Source organism: Mastigoproctus giganteus, chromosome 6, assembly GCF_048544385.1.
Source record: "Mastigoproctus giganteus isolate SK-2022 chromosome 6, ASM4854438v1, whole genome shotgun sequence".
Lineage (NCBI taxonomy): Eukaryota > Metazoa > Arthropoda > Arachnida > Uropygi > Thelyphonidae > Mastigoproctus > Mastigoproctus giganteus.
The window spans coordinates 35113346-35129349 of record NC_143580.1 but is presented as its reverse complement, the minus strand read 5'-3'; the positions used below and the strand labels follow the sequence as shown (position 1 = coordinate 35129349).

The window sequence follows — 16004 nt, the reverse complement described above, 5'->3', positions numbered from 1 at the left end:
TATTGATCTGGCTTAATTGCTGCAGCAGAGAAGAAATACTGATTTCACGGAAAACTCTGACAGAGGTTGAAGGGAAAGGGAATCATAAATCCTGCAAGTTTATTTAAAAAAATGGAGAGGAGGTATGTACCATTTCTGTTAGGGAAAGAAACTTGTATTCAACCTGACCTTCAATTTAAGCAGTTTCCAAATTTTAGGTTTGTTGTCACTGTTTTTATTTTGCACTTTTATATTGGTGTGCATTACTCTTTGGTATCTTCTTCATCTTACTTATCCGTTTGAGAATTAATCAGAATGAATTGTTGATTAGATAATTACGTTTGATTTTAACGAGGTGGCATCTTCTCACAATTAGAAAGCAATAAAGTGTACTGTACGAGTTAAGGTTACTTTTCTGTTTTGGATTCGCTCAAGTTTTTTAGGTGCGTTCTCATATGTATTGTTGTCTTCACCATGTTCGTCCGCGTGTAACAACTCGACTCCCATTGGACGAATTTTAATGAAATTTTATACACTGCTCAACAAAATTAACAAAAAAAAAAGAGAAGTTTTTCTTTAATATTTTATTGTGAACATTTTGCGGACGGCGAATATTTGATATGATCCTGGCATGCAAATTCCGAGTATCCACTAGAAACCGATCTACCACCATAGAGAGCCGCACATTATGCAAATTATTCGAGTCTATAAAAAAAAAAAAAAAAACACGGGTTGCGACCAGATGACTGCATTCCCGTTTTTTTGGCTTGTACCCCCCATCTTTAAGTACTGGAGCCACATCTCCAGTACTTAAGATGGCAAGTCATCATCGTTTAGATCAGTGATTCTCAAACTATCTGTGGTGAAGGACCAGTTTCTTTTATTTCCAATCTATCGCGAGCCGATACTTTTATAAAATACAAATCTCGCGGACCGGGTAACGTCAGCGACCAATTTCCAATTTGTTGCGGACCAAGACTGGTCCGTGGACCACAGTTTGAATAGCACTGGTTTAGATGATTCTTTGCAATGGCGGGCCGTTGGACGACTTAAAGCCGAGCAGTCGGAGGCGGTGGTGGCACTTTGGCTTAATGTGTCATGCAGTGTGAAGAGCTAGCCAAGGTCACGTGAAGGCTATGTCAACCAGAACAGACCACTAGCTGGCTCTAATAGCAAGACGGAACTCTACGATGTCCTGTCATTAACTGTCTCTTGAGTTTTCTGCGCCACAGGTGAAAACATTTCCAACCGGACTGTGTTAAGAAGTCTAAATTCAAGTGGATACTACACAAGGAAGCCAGTGGTTTGTATTAACCCCAAACCACCGCAGAGCTCTTCAAAACTCGAGCCATGAACATGTGAAATGGAGCCCCGACTAATGTTGTACAGCTCTGTTCTCTGATGAGTCCCGTTTTAGCCTATAACCAGATTCTAGACCTTATTTAATCTGGAGACAACGAGGAATGCGGTACCATCCCTCCAACAGCAGAGAAACGGACAGTTACGGTGGAGGTGGAGGTGGTGTTCTTGTGTGGGGCAGAATAATGATTAACGGCCGCATCCCTCCATGTCTTGATAGGAGTATCGTAACTGCGTAGAGGTACCAAGAACAGATCCTTGAACCCTGTGTGCGATCTTTTAGGGTGCGGTTGTCCCAGATTTTCTTTTCACACACGACAACACCACTGCACATAGAGCTCAAGTGGTGAGGAATATCTTGAAACTGAAGATAACCAACGACTGCCGTGGCCAGCAGGATCATGGACTTAAACCCAATCGAACATGGGTGGGACGCCCTTGGGCATCGCATTGCACGCCAATAGCCAACTCTTTGGTCACTTGGTAAGCTAAGGTCTGCGCTAGTGGAAGAATGGGATTTGTGGAATCTTATAGATACCCTTATATCGAGCATGGTTCACTGCTGTCAGGCCTGTTTAGCCGTTGTAGGGTTCATATGCCATACTGATGTCATGTGACCATATTTTCGAGCATCGTGTATTGACTTCTGTAATGTGACCTTTTTGGTAATTCTAATACAACCCCTATAAATAACCCTTATACCTGTTCGAAGTTTCTCACTGTCTCATTTCATTGTTATTCTATGGTACCCCACCATACCAAATTTTTTCCCTCTTCTTCTCAAGCTGCACGAGATGCACCACATTTTCTACGTGTTCTGTTAATTTTGTCGAACAGTGTATTTAGTTCTTTTAGAAAGATTTGTCAAGCCATCCCGAATTTTATTAAAATCGGACAAATGGAAATCCCGCTATTGTTATTTCTTTTTTCCATACAATTTGTATGGCAAGAAAGAAATTCATAGATTAAATGTAGTTTTAATGCTGTATTGCAGGGGTGGCCAACGAGTCGATCGCGATAAATCAGTCGATCGCGGATTTAATTTCGGTCGATCACGACGAATTTTAAATGTACAGTCATCCCTCGATTTGTGCACCTTGTGCAATGAAATTTTTGAGATGGTAGATCGCGGCACATTTTGAAGGAAATAAGTAGATCGCATCACAAATTAAGTTGGCCACTCCTGCTGTATTGTAATGTAAGACTCAACTCATGAACGTGGTTGGTGTCAATTACAATATATGAGAGAGGATACTACTTAAAAAAAAAAAAAAAAAAAAAGTATACGGAAGAGGGAATAAATATTATACGATTGTAATTGAACTGAACGGTTAAGTTTAGGAACTTAAAACCAAAGTTTTATTAAATGTTTTATAAATATATATGTAATCTTTGTAATTAATTGATGCGGATATAACTATATTTACTTTTCACTTCTAATAATCACAGAAAAAAAAATTCATTTAATTTAAGAAAAAAATCGAATGAATCTGAAATGTAACGCACCGCTTACATTAATTTACTTGTTACCTTCTAAAATGATTATCCATTCATTCCAGATGGTTGATCAAAGTGCTTTTTATTCATTAAACATACGTAATTGTGTTTAATACTTGTGCACTCCGATTCTGTGTAATCTAGTTATAATGATGAATGGGTCTCAAACGCAGTGCTTTGTATGTCTGTGCGTTCGGTATCCGGGCCTAGACTCTTATCGACAAGGGGACACAGAAAGGTTACTTGTTTCCTATCAGTGGGGAAATTACTATACCGCCAGGTCCGGGGGTTCTCTGACTTCTCACTCCCTCGCCACTGCGGGGAAGCGAGAAGTCAAAGAACCCAATTGCTGATGTGGTGCCGTTCTGCAATCTGGTGGGGATTCTAGAATATTTATAGTTTCATTACTGTTTCCTCATATCTCTAACTTTTATGTTTTTGAGTGGGGAAAAGGAAGAATTAAATAATATTCCATATTCAAGTAGAGTGAATAATCGACTAGCTCCAACTCCGTCTTATTGGAGTGGAATTTTGGATGTAACCACGGTCAACTCAAACTTTGGTACTACTGTACTTTTGTGTTGACAGCATGTCTCTTTTAGGCTAGTTCTCAACAAGAGAAGAGAAAGGAGGGTTGGGTATCTTCATTTTTGAGAAGTAACAAAATTCGCAGGAGGATAAATTAGGAAGAATAAAAGGGGATACGCAGTGCCCTCTGATTTTGTGGCATCCCTAGAGATGGAATCCTACAAGAAACGAAATTTTGAAGCCAGAACAGTTGTACCATAGAGAGTAGCAGGTTTTCAGAATGTAAAAAGTATTCTTGAACACTACTCATACAGAAGCAAAGAAAATACTGTATATTGAAAAGTAGCTCATGCGATTTGCTTTTTCTGTAATGAGATCCTCTCATTATAATAAAAAAAGAGAAGAAATCTCATCTAATCAAAATACAGCATCAATAACAACTTTCTGACAAATTCCTCCGCTACCTATCGTGACGATGTTCATTCTTTTGTATGGGCATGTGTAGCCGCCCCTCCTCTTTCTTTAAACTGATACAAACGTGTACATCAACTCAACTAGCCAGCATCCATTTACGGTTAACTTTAGACTCATTCTCCACCCCATTGCACCGCAGCCACCAGCCTGCATTGTTGACATTTGGCAGTATGGGTCCATAGGGTCATGCCGTTTTCGTCGTATTCTGTTCCTCCCATCAGCAGGGACCGGGATTAGCCGCACCAGGCAACGGCTTTTTAATTCTCCAGTGTTGGTGTTCCTGAGCCCACTCAGGAACACTAAGCCTCTACACCGGAGAGGTGTAGAGGTTTAGCGGCACAAGTGAAACCTGATTTGGTAGTCGACTGTGATATCCCATCCGAAACAAGGTGCAAACGATTTGCATTTTCCGAGACTTTCCTATGACTACTCCTGTTGTACTGGGTTGTTATTCGACTGGCTAACTGTAACCATTTCCTTTACCCTGTACAAGTCATGTTGGCTTCTTGCTCCAACGAGCTGTTTCCGACCACAGGATCGCTGCTGGCTGTATGATATATGGTTATTGCACAAATTCATTACACCGAATGCACAGTCGTACGAAAAAACTTCGGCAGGGTTGCTGTTTCCGAGATAGTCATACTGACGCGTCTGGTCAACTGTTGTACCGCATTCGATCATTTAAATCTTTGTCTTGTCTATTTTCACAATATAGCTGGTAGAGGTTTGACAAAATAAAGGAAACACCTGATGTGAAAGTAGTAGTTTTTGTAAAGGCTATTTGACATATTTATGAATATATATATATATATATATATATATATATATATATATAACAATCAGAAACAGATAGCCTTGCTAATTATTGGTGGGATATATTGAATGTGGTTAGCTTTTTAAAAAGTTCCATTCAGTGTATCCGAATATCAATAATTAGCTACATAATCATTACTTTATTTTATATGTTTATTTCTAAGGTATAGCAGTGTAGACCAACACAGGCTATCTTAGTCCTTATAGGTTCTTTTGCCCTTATGGCCCGCAGAGTACTTTTATGCCTATGTTTTAATACACTAAGTACTTATATTGTACCAATTATACTCCTACTATAGTGTGTGTGTACGTACAAGAAGTAAACAATATATACAGTATGTGTATATATATATATATATATATATATATATATATATATATATATATATATATATATTGTTTATTTCTTGTTGGTAGTACTATGAAGGAAAGACGATAAAAGCTGATGTTTATTTAGGTGATATAAAAAGGTACATGAAGGAAATGACCGGCCTGTCTGAATTGGTGCACGTTTAGCAGGGGCATCAGTGACTAAAACTGCTGATGTGTTTAATGTACTCAGAGCAACTGTACCGAAAATGATGTCTGCATTCACCAAGTATGGAAAAACAAAATATAATAGGCCAAATTGTGGCCTATTATATTTTGTTTTTCAGAAAATCGAAGCTCACTGAAAAGGATTGTAGTCCGAAAAATTAAAAGTACTTCCCCAAAAATAAGTGCAGAACTTAGGGAGATCCAGCAATCCAGTTTATAGCAAGACAGTTTTCTACGAGAACTTCATAGAACTGAAATTTATGGCATAGTCGCGATTGCCAAACTACTCGTTACTGATGGTAATACTCGAAAGAAGATGCAGTGGTGGGAGTACAGAAACTGGTCACTTCATGATTGGAAACGTCATATTGTCAGACCATTCACACATTTTCCAACGCCAGGGAGAGTGCCGAATGCCAAAGGAAGCGCATCATCATCATGATTGTCTTGTGCCAACCGTCAGACATGGAGGAGGATCAACAATGGTTTGGGAAGCCAATATCTTGGTATTCTTTAGGTCCTATCATCACCCTGAACGGGCGAATTACTGCTATTGATTACCCTGATATTCTCAATGACCACGTTCATTCCATGGTGCAAACATTGTTTTTCACAAACGACGTGTTTCAAGATGATGATACTCTAATAGACATCTGGCTGTGTCCAATCTTGGTTTGCGGAGCATGAAAGTGAGACTAAGCATCTCCCATGCCCTGCACAATCACCAGACTTAAACGTTATTGAGCCACTGTAGGCATGTTTGGAGAGGAGAATATTTGGAGAAGGCGATTTCCTTCACCTTCTTCCCTCAAGGAGCTTGAAACGTTCCTCCATGAAGAATGGTCCAGTATTCCTCTATTAAGACAGTTCCAGATTTATTTAAATCTTTCACATAGAATACAAGCTTATTTGAGCAAAGGGTGGCCCAACACCATATTAGTGCATACTTGTAACTCTTATCACAGGTGTTTCCATTATTTTGTCCACCCTCTGTACGTATTCTATTGTAAATTTTTTTACCAGATGTTACATTAGTTGATTTTTTAGCTAAGTTTTGTCCAGCGATTCAGTCTAAATCTGGAAGCAAGATGTCTGGAACTATGGAAACCTATTACCGTTCAGTATTTCACTTCTTAGAATTAAAGTTTGTAACTGAAGATCAGAAAATCTATTTTCAACCACAAGAATAACATACTGTATCTCTGCATGCGCACACAATCGTAGCAGATACTAGCTCACCAGGTGTTTCTTGTGTGCTACGCAATCCCATGCATTCCTGGGTTGTTCAGAGTTTCAAATTCATTGAAGTCTCTTGCATGTGTTCATATCCCATTGCGTGTTGCTAAGTAATTTCGAAGGTAATTCATTCTTTTCTTCTTTATTTATTTTTTTTTCTTATTTGAGAAGATTCGTGTTTTATATGCTTTCGCACGTATTTCTGAAAATACAACTCCATTAGACAAAGTAGTTTCTGAGGCTGAATTTATTAGTTAAATATTAAGATGTTAATTTTGTTTTTGCAGGTTTGCATCAAGGAGGGCTTCCTAATGAAACAGACTAGCTCATTTCAAGTAAGTAAATGATTTGTATTTAAATGGAGTTTTTGGAAGTTAATTCAGTTTATTATACTCATATAAAAATTTAAAAAAATTAGTTTTATAGAGTCTGCTCGTGAAGATTAAATTAAAATTTCGCAATTTTCACAAACTGTATACCTTTTGGTAAAGGATCACTTAATATACTTGTGTAATGCATATCAGAATTTTTCGGAACCAATGTTTTGATTTAAAAACATAAATAAACAGTACTTTATTATAAAGTGTTTATAATAAATAAATAAATAATAATAATAATAATAATCAAGTAGATAAACAAATGCAAATTATATGCTTCCCTTGTCACACAGGTAAGTATCCAGTTGACCTTTGAATTTATTCAAACTGTCAGCCTCAGCTTCGTGCGAGGGAAACTTGTTTCAGCAACCAACGACTCTTTGGCTAAAAGAAAACTTCCTACAATCTAATCTAAACCTCAACCCTAATTTGAATTTATTATCCCTAGTTCTGAAATTCTTTATAACAATGAGAATTCCACCTTCATTCATTTTACTAATTCTTCTCAGAGCCTTGCAAACATCAGTCAGGTCACCTCTGAGGTGCCTGGTTGCCAAGTTCTGTAGTGCACATAATGGGATCCTTTCCTCACATGGTCGTCCTGCAGATCTCACCATTCGATTTGCCTGTCTTTGGACCCGTTCAATGTTTTTTTTTTTTTTTTTTTCCGATGAAGTCTCCATACTTGAACACTGTATTCCATATTAGATCGATGCATGCTTCAAGGAAGAAATATATTGCTATTTATTTAAAGTTTGTCATTACCTATACGGCGGTTTTAATTTAGGGATAAACAAAACTCAATCTCAAGAAACGCCATCTATAGAAAGTAGAAGAAAGCAAACAGTTTGCAGACTGGAAAGAGATTCATATAACGACTAAACGCAACATGAAAGAGAAAAGTCCCAGCTATCAATTTCACAATCTGTTTATTTCCTGACTGATCTCAAATCACGATTTTAATTTAGGGATAAAAAAAAACATCACCAGCATCTCAAAAAAAAATGCCTTTGATAGAGAATAGAAGAAAGCAAATACTGTAGTTTATAAAGAGGAGAGCAAGTCGAGAGGACGCTGCTTGAATCAGAAGAGTTCAAACTCTGTTAATCGTATTGTCCCTGACAAACAGATCTTGAGAGTACTACCAGGTCTTCGACCTCGTTTAAGATCTGGTACTAGGGTCATTTCTTTTTCCTCTTGTATACTTATGTCCTTATCCTACTTGTCTGGAAATCATATTCACTTTTGCTAATTATAGAGCAACACACTTCGCCTTCCACTCTGAAACCCTGCCCTGTAGAAACAACTACAACTCGAATATACACCACAAATTCTCTAAATTTTCCTTATTTACGACAACTCTGACTTCTGACCTTTCTTGGCATTACTATATCACAAATATTCTTTCTTCTGCATCAAAAAAATTTTATGCAGAAGGAGCTAATGTGGAATATTGTTCTCTCACAGAGACGTCCAGTTTCTGCTGAATGTGTTTTCTATGGGTATTGCCAAGGGCACCGTTCTTTGGAATTGGCATCTGTAATTTCACGTCATTTCTACAAACCAGTCCAAGCACGTGCCTCAACTAGTTAACATCCACTTACTCTCTAAATGAACTTTTCCTGATCCTCCGTTATTCTTTCTACTTCTGTTTTTTGGAATAGTCTTCTTAGGAAGGTTGTTTCAAAAATTTTCATTATCGTAAACGAGAGTTCATATAAAAAGTAACACGTGTTTTCACAAAGATAGTTTTAATTTTCTTGAAGCTTCAATCTTTGGAGCAAATGCGCGAACTTACCATTTGTTAATACTGTGCTCCCATACTTTTGGCGATCTCCTGCGAATTGACCATCTCTGCAAAATCACAGAATCTTAAAATTCCTTAAATTTTATAATTGTTTTAAAGCTTTTTGTATAATATTTTTCATGTTTGCTAAATGAGAGTAAATTTGCATTGTTGTGTGCGTGCGTATTGAGACTAGAATGAGTGAATGTTTCAGTGAACACAAGAGGAATCAGTAGAGGAGTAATTATCGTTTCTGATAGCCTTCCCCATTTGCGTGACAGATTTGCACGACCGAATCGATTTAAACGGTTGTGATTACCAGATTGAAGACAGCAGCAGCTCTCTTTTCTCAAGGACAACTGTATTCTTCCAGAATCGCAAGCAGGCAGACACGTTTAAAGTAAGCATTGTCAGTCAAACAAATTGTGTGCATGTCTTTATCTGCCGATGGTTCTGGTAAGCTCTTAACTTGCGGAAATTTAATTCTTCCAATCTTTGAAAACTGTTCGTCATAATCATTGTCTTCGAAATTCTGATGAACACGTTTAACTTACGAGATCTGAGTAAGGTTTTGGGGTGAGTACATCTCTTCCGTTATCGATTACATTTCCAAAGCTTGGTGTGAACCAGATAGCATAAAAAGAAATCTCATCAAGTAAGTGCTTTCCCGAGGATATGTTCATTTATCTTAAATATTGAAGGAAGAGAGTTGTTCTACCATGCAAATAGAAATAATTTTACAGACAGGGCGTACACCGAACTTTATGTTGAAAATCTTTTTTTGGTTGCACGTTTCAGTAACGTGCAATTACGTTAATAGATATCAGCATTTCTTTATATTTTTTTTGGCAATTAATTAGGCAAATATTTCACTAAAATGGACTAGAAAAACAAATAATTGGCTGATTAGTTTAAGCCGAATTATTTATACATTATATTGAAAATTAAAATTACTCTTATCTTTGTAATCCCTTCTTTTGACGTCATTATTATCCAACAATTATTTAGATCTTTTGTTTGTCCACAGAATAATTAAAATGGCGTGCCAATTTTCCCTCCTAAGTAAATTTTAATTCAATAAACACCGGCATTCCTTCTACTCTCCTGAAAGTAATTTTAAAACTGATGTTCGCACAGTGATTAAGTAACGTTAATAAAATATGGTTACTAACGTGGCACTATAGCATCCCCCCTACAAAGGGGTGGGGGAGATGATTTGTGGCAACGTGCAGCAGATTTCTGCACTTTTTCCCTTGGTCTTACGTCACAAATACGTGGTAAGCGTGTTATAGAGTCGATGTTAGCCGTGCTATCTGGTCTATAAAGGAGCCTATTCGAGATGTGGGTAGCACTGACCATCATCCGCTCTCTTCCTGGTCAGTGGTTTCCAGATTGACGACGGAAAAAGCTGACCGCGATTCTACAACTTGCTTTTATAGCAGTATAAAGAGCAATTCAGGTAAAAGCGAACGATCGAAGTAACCTTTTGAATTAATGATTTTGTTTCTGTTTGCTCGAAGTAGTGGTTTATGGAGACTGTTCTGCAGTACGTTATTCAAATGTTTCTGTGTCATGTTCTTATGGTTATTTTTCTTTTCATATTTTTTTCTTTATTTATTTGTAGAGATGGAAAAGAAGGTACTTCAAACTCAAACCAAGAAAACTTTACTATGCAAAAGATAATAAGGTAGGTCTCCAAAAAATTAAGCATATTTTTCAATATAATTTGTTCACGTAATGTTGATTTTTATATCTAAAATGAAGTAATTTTTTTTTTTGTTGTTTAATTCACTTGCAGAAATGGAGAGAAAATTCTTGAATATCTTATTAATTAATGTGACAATAGGAGCAAATTTATACCCCCCCCCACCTTAGATATTTTCTTCTCTAACTTCTGTACATCTGAATAAAATTTCGAAAATATGGCCGAACTAGCCATAGGTGCTTGTGCTTGCTCTTTCTATTATTATTTATGAAATTAATATAAAGAATTTTATTTTGAAAATATCCAAATCGACTTGAATTATTTTTTTGTTTATTTGATTTATTTTGCATCATCTATTTTAAATTTAATACATTATGCAAAAATAAACCGATCCGAAACGATCAGGTATGAATAGCTGATTCTTTATTATTTTTGATATAAGCAATATAATTACATTTTTAGATAAAACACCCTCTTTGTTATACAGCTTTTGCCTATTTGTAACTAGGGCATATTTCCGTTAGCGGAAACTAATTATCGTTCTTTATACGAGCAACAGGTGCAGCATCCCAATCGATAAGATGCCTGGAGATTACAGTGCTGCTGCAAATGGTGTGTTACATGATTTATAGTTTCGTTAGCTAGAGAATTCCTCATTACTGAATTTTAGGTAGGGGCAAGGGAAAATTCCTTGTAGAAGTAGCGCCTCTGAATCGTAGAAGCAGTGCCTGTGAATTAGACGTTAGATATTTATGAATTTCTCCATGACAAGTAAATTTTTAAGTATAGAAACTTACTATATATATAATCATTTTATTTAATTTTTCTCTCAGAAATACCTTTTGATTAATAGAACTCTTCACTAATACCAAGAAATACCCTCTTAAAATTATGAGAGTCCCTGATTTCCTTAAATTTCGTGACATACTGAAAGCTTTGCAGCCTTTTTACTCGGGATGAGTTAGCCTGTGGCGACAGAGTTAATGTGTATAGGTTTTTTGCAGACTCCGGGGTCTCTCCCATTTGCCGCTGAGTCGACTGTGGCGAGTAAAAATCCAAGACTAGCCATTTGTATGTAGCTTTTTGTTTTGTGTGATGTATTGTTATGTTGGTGACCAAACTAATTTAAGCCACCCGAATAATTAAATTCACATGCCATCCTGTCTTATGTCTGTTAATTGCGTATGTTCTATAGTCGATTTGTCTGTCTTACTGGACGAAAAACCCTAGTTTCTGGGGGGGAAAATCTCGTCGAGTTAGTCGGTCTGAGAGTTAGTCGACATGGACATGTGTATATGTAAGGGAAGCTCCTGGAACATCCGCCTCGTGTCCATGTTAATTGAACAGACTATAAAATAGGCCAGTCGTGTATTAATGCCATGTTTGTATAATCAGTGTGGGTTGTGTTGTGTGGTGCTGTCCTCTTTGCTACCCAGAAGAAGCAATCACTAGGAAAGCTGCTTCTGAGTACTCGTCCACACCACGGGAAGGTGGGCCAAGTCCAGTAGATAGTGGAACACTCTTATGGTCTCTCAGATGAAACCAAAAAAAAAAAAAAACAAAAAGAAAACTACACACTCACTCTGGTGGCCCACTCCAGAGTTAAAAAAAAAAAAAAAAAAAAAAAATACATATATAGCGATTCTGGGCTTACCCGAGCTACAACTGATCTTGCATCGTCTTTAAATGTCCTACACTCTTTGTTATTTCTCTGAAATTATTAGGGTGATCAGAAGATGTAGGAGAAACTACTTTTTATTTGTACTACTATATTTTCGCCTTCACGGAGTTCAAGTTCTGTTATTCCTACTCTACTCTATTAGTTTTTATTCATCTTACTATTCGCATGTTTCTCTTTGCGTTAACTTAATTTTAATTAATTAATTATTTATTTTTACCATATCCATCACATAGGGGTCACCACATGTATATTAACTCACTATGGGGGGGGGGATTGTTATTTCTTTCATGACGACTATTGTTGTTACTTCATTATGTCCTGGATACGGTAGATATTGCCTTATACTTTATTCTTATTTTAATTATTAAATTACGTTTTCTGTCGGGTCAACGATGTTCAATATGTGCTTACATTAATGCTTTATATTATCTTTCTTTTGATTCTAAAAAAAATTAACTACCTTTAATTGGTTTAGATTCAAATTACTTAAAATCTTTAAATTTATATATCTTAGCAGATATTGATCATTACAGAAACAGAACTCCTTGTCGTTTTTTGCCTTCAGTCTGGGTAGTTGGCCCCAGTTGCCTAGATTGTGGGTAGACAGCGATAAGTATTATGTATGTATTTTAATTTTTTTGTGTGTGTGTGTGTATGTATATATATATATATATACACTCTTTACTTTACTAACCTTTATCCCTTGCGTTTCTTTAAATCCATCTTGGTATTGTCTTCTTGAATTGTCTTCAATATTATACAACATATTTTATACACATTATGGTCGTAATGCATAATTGTTAGCAAGTGCATTGGCCTATATTAGTTAGTTTGTTACAATTTACTAACTTTCTTTACACATTACTTATATAGATATATATAATAAAAAATATAAATAAAAATAATAATTTAAAAAAAATAATAATAGTAAATAAAATAAACTCTCAGCACTGCACCTCGACCACAGTCTCTGATGTTCAAGACTTCACCATAGGCGCCTCCGTAGCCCGATGGGCAGGAGCAGCAGTGCGTAGCGCACGCTTTTTGATTAGACCGGGGTTCGAGCCCGTGACCACCGAATACGGAGGATGCGGAATGGTCTGGGAATGCTCCTAAAAACCAAATAACAACAACTTCACCATAATAAACCCAAACACTAAGTACGTAAAATTGGCATTAAAGATCTTTGTCTGAACACTGCTTTTGAGAATTCTTGAAAAAGATCAGAAGAATTTTGATCAGCCAAAAATAATCCTTCCTGGACTGGTATCAGATCCTCCATTATTCCTCGAATTTGAATCCTTAAGTTCTCGTAAATAGCACAATCAAAGTTTATGGTCCCAACTTTCCTGAGCACAACAAAAACAATCAGTGTCTGACAAACCCAGGGCAAACAACTTAGCATTAAGTGACCCGTGTCCCGTAATTAAAAATAAGTATTCCAAGCTTGGTGTAAACCATTTTGTAATCTGTCCACTGTTTAAAAATGTGACTTCGGGTATAAAACGCCAGGTAATCCGTCCAGCCTCAACATTATCCCACCTATGCTGCTACAATTTAAAGATTTCATTCAAGCATCGGTTCTCTTCTTGATTAATACCAGTATTGACATTTAACTCAATATCCAAGATCCTAATGGGCATTTGTCTCTTTATATAGTAACAAAGACCTCGGTACACCAAGAACAAATCCAACAGAACATACCCGGCAAGCACCTGTAAAGCAACGGTTGAAACCGTTCTACAAACTCTCATGACAGTAAGCAACATTGTTCGCTGTATAGAGTTCAACTTGGCTTGAAACCGTATAATTGTAGCACGCCGAAACCAGGCTCCTGCTGCGTACGTGGTTATAGGAAGAAAAACCGCCCAATAATACAACTTCAAATTTTTCAGTGATAGGCCCCAGTCGGATTTTAATATTCTAATAAGAGATCCAGAAAACTTCCTAACTTTTTCACTAATATAATTCAGCTGTGAATAGAATAATAATCTGTGATCAATAAGTACTCCCAAATATTTTGTCTCAGTCACTAACAGGCGCCTCCGTAGCCAGGTGGGAAGGAGCAGCAGTGTGTAGCACACGCTTCTTGATTAGACCGGGGTTCGAGCCCGTCACCACCAAATACGGAAAGGTCAGGGAATGACCATCGCATATCCCGGAGCAATATGGCCTTAGTTGCTAATGCTCCTAAACAACAAAACAAAAAAAAAAAAAACTCAGTCACTAACAGTATTTGACGTCCTTGTAGCTTTATTTGTGGGGGACGATTTAAATCCAATTTTTAGTTTTAAAAATCATCATTTTAGTTTTCCGAGAACTTATAGTAAGTTTGTTAGTTTGAGACCAGGAATATAAATCATTCAATATGATGTTAGCTTTCTGTTCTAGCATCGCCCTGGACCTTCCAGCAATCAGTATAGTAAGATCGTTTGCGAAAGCAAACATTTTACAATCCAAATAGGACCGCTCCAACCAGTCTTGCAACACCAAATTCCAGTTGAGAGGCCCCAGCACCGAGCCCTGGGGACACCCATGTGTCACCTGTCTTTTAACATAAAAGTACCTTCAACTAAACATTTATTATACATCAGATTTAGCACATTTGGAAACAGCTCGTGAAACCTCACAGTGAAAGCATTTTCCAATAAATGCAATCTCCAGGGCACTTATTAATCTTAACTTTCTTTATAACTGCCAATAATTCTTCGGGTAAAAATGGATCTGTAGCCGTATTTTTTCCATATTCACGATTTCCAGATCTAATATCCAATTGTAATTGAGCGTCATATGTGGAATCATCCTTTGTCAATAACAGATTTATATAACTTCAATGGAATCTTTCCAACCAACGGTCTCATGATCACTTTCCGTAACTGTTCCAAAAACCTTTCCAGTTCTCAGTTTACCTCTAGTTATTTTATAGAGTAGCCTCTGTGGGTTAGCATTCCCAGATTCCTGAACAAATAAACGCTTCCTATCTGCAATTTCCTTCCTGTATGTATTTTTTAACTGAATGTAGACTTCATGCAGCCGAGTCACCTCACTAAGAGATCAATTCCAATGACGTTGATATTGACGCCTAGCTCGGTTTACAGATTTACGTAAAACAGTTAACTCCCTTGACCACCATGGACAAGATCTTGAATTGATAACTTTCTTTTTAGAAAATTTATAAGCTGCCCGTAAAATAGATGTTTGTACAAAACTAACTCTACTGCAGAGTTGCCAACCAACTGATTTTACTTATACACAGGGAAATCAAAATAAATAGAATCATCAAATGAAGACCAATGTATTGTCTTAAGTGAGAACCTAATAAGTTCGGGAAGTCGAGGCTCCCCAACTGAAGGCTGTGGAAAAATATCAATAAAAAAACAAAATAGCCCGATGGTCATTCGACATCCAGTCCGCTATTGCTCGCCAGTTTCGTACTTGCCGTCTCAGTCCTGCGATTATTACGGTTACATCAATATTCGACTCTCCCATTGGACCATAGAAAGTAGACAATTGATTAGGTGTATTAATGACATGTAGATTGTAATTCCCAATTAATTCTTCAAGTCGTAAACAACGTATATCCGTTATTCGGCTATGCCATAACTAAGATTTTGCATTGGCATCAACAGTAATAATAATATTGTTGGACCTTAAACAACTTAATGCATACTTCAATGAATCATTAAAGTCCATTGATGGAGCACAATAAAGTGATATTGCATAAAGTGTCAAAAAATTTAACGTAACCGTAACACAAGTTGCAAAACCATTACACAGGCCATGAACAACAACCACATCCATATCCTGATTAATAACGACTATTCTCGCCTTAGCATCATCTTGAACAGGCTGTATTACTCTAGAGCACAAAGAATATCCTACTATCTTAGCTGACTGGTCTGAGGGTACCCTCATCCAGTACGGCTCTTGCAGTGTTACTATATCAATTTGATTTTCCTCAGTAGATCGACGTATTTCATCTGCCACTAGCCTTGAACGTTGTGCATTAATTTGCATAATACTTATACTAGT

At 36.9% G+C, this 16004-nt stretch overlaps 1 protein-coding gene across 2 annotated transcripts in view; it reads left to right on the top strand.

The window, feature by feature from the left end:
• The window catches only part of LOC150084152 (diacylglycerol kinase delta), a 511886-nt gene that overhangs the window by 144239 nt on the left and 351643 nt on the right, over positions 1–16004 (top strand). Inside the window, exons 1-3 of one of the 2 annotated variants that reach the window (XM_090375908.1) lie at positions 6508–6545; positions 6711–6758; positions 10211–10273. In XM_090375908.1, coding sequence (XP_090232034.1) covers positions 6735–6758; positions 10211–10273 — 87 coding nt within the window. In that variant the 5' untranslated portion in view covers positions 6508–6545; positions 6711–6734. Of the gene's footprint in view, positions 1–6507; positions 6546–6710; positions 6759–10210; positions 10274–16004 lie in introns of those variants that run through there. The other variant, XM_090375907.1, reaches the window with a different exon arrangement.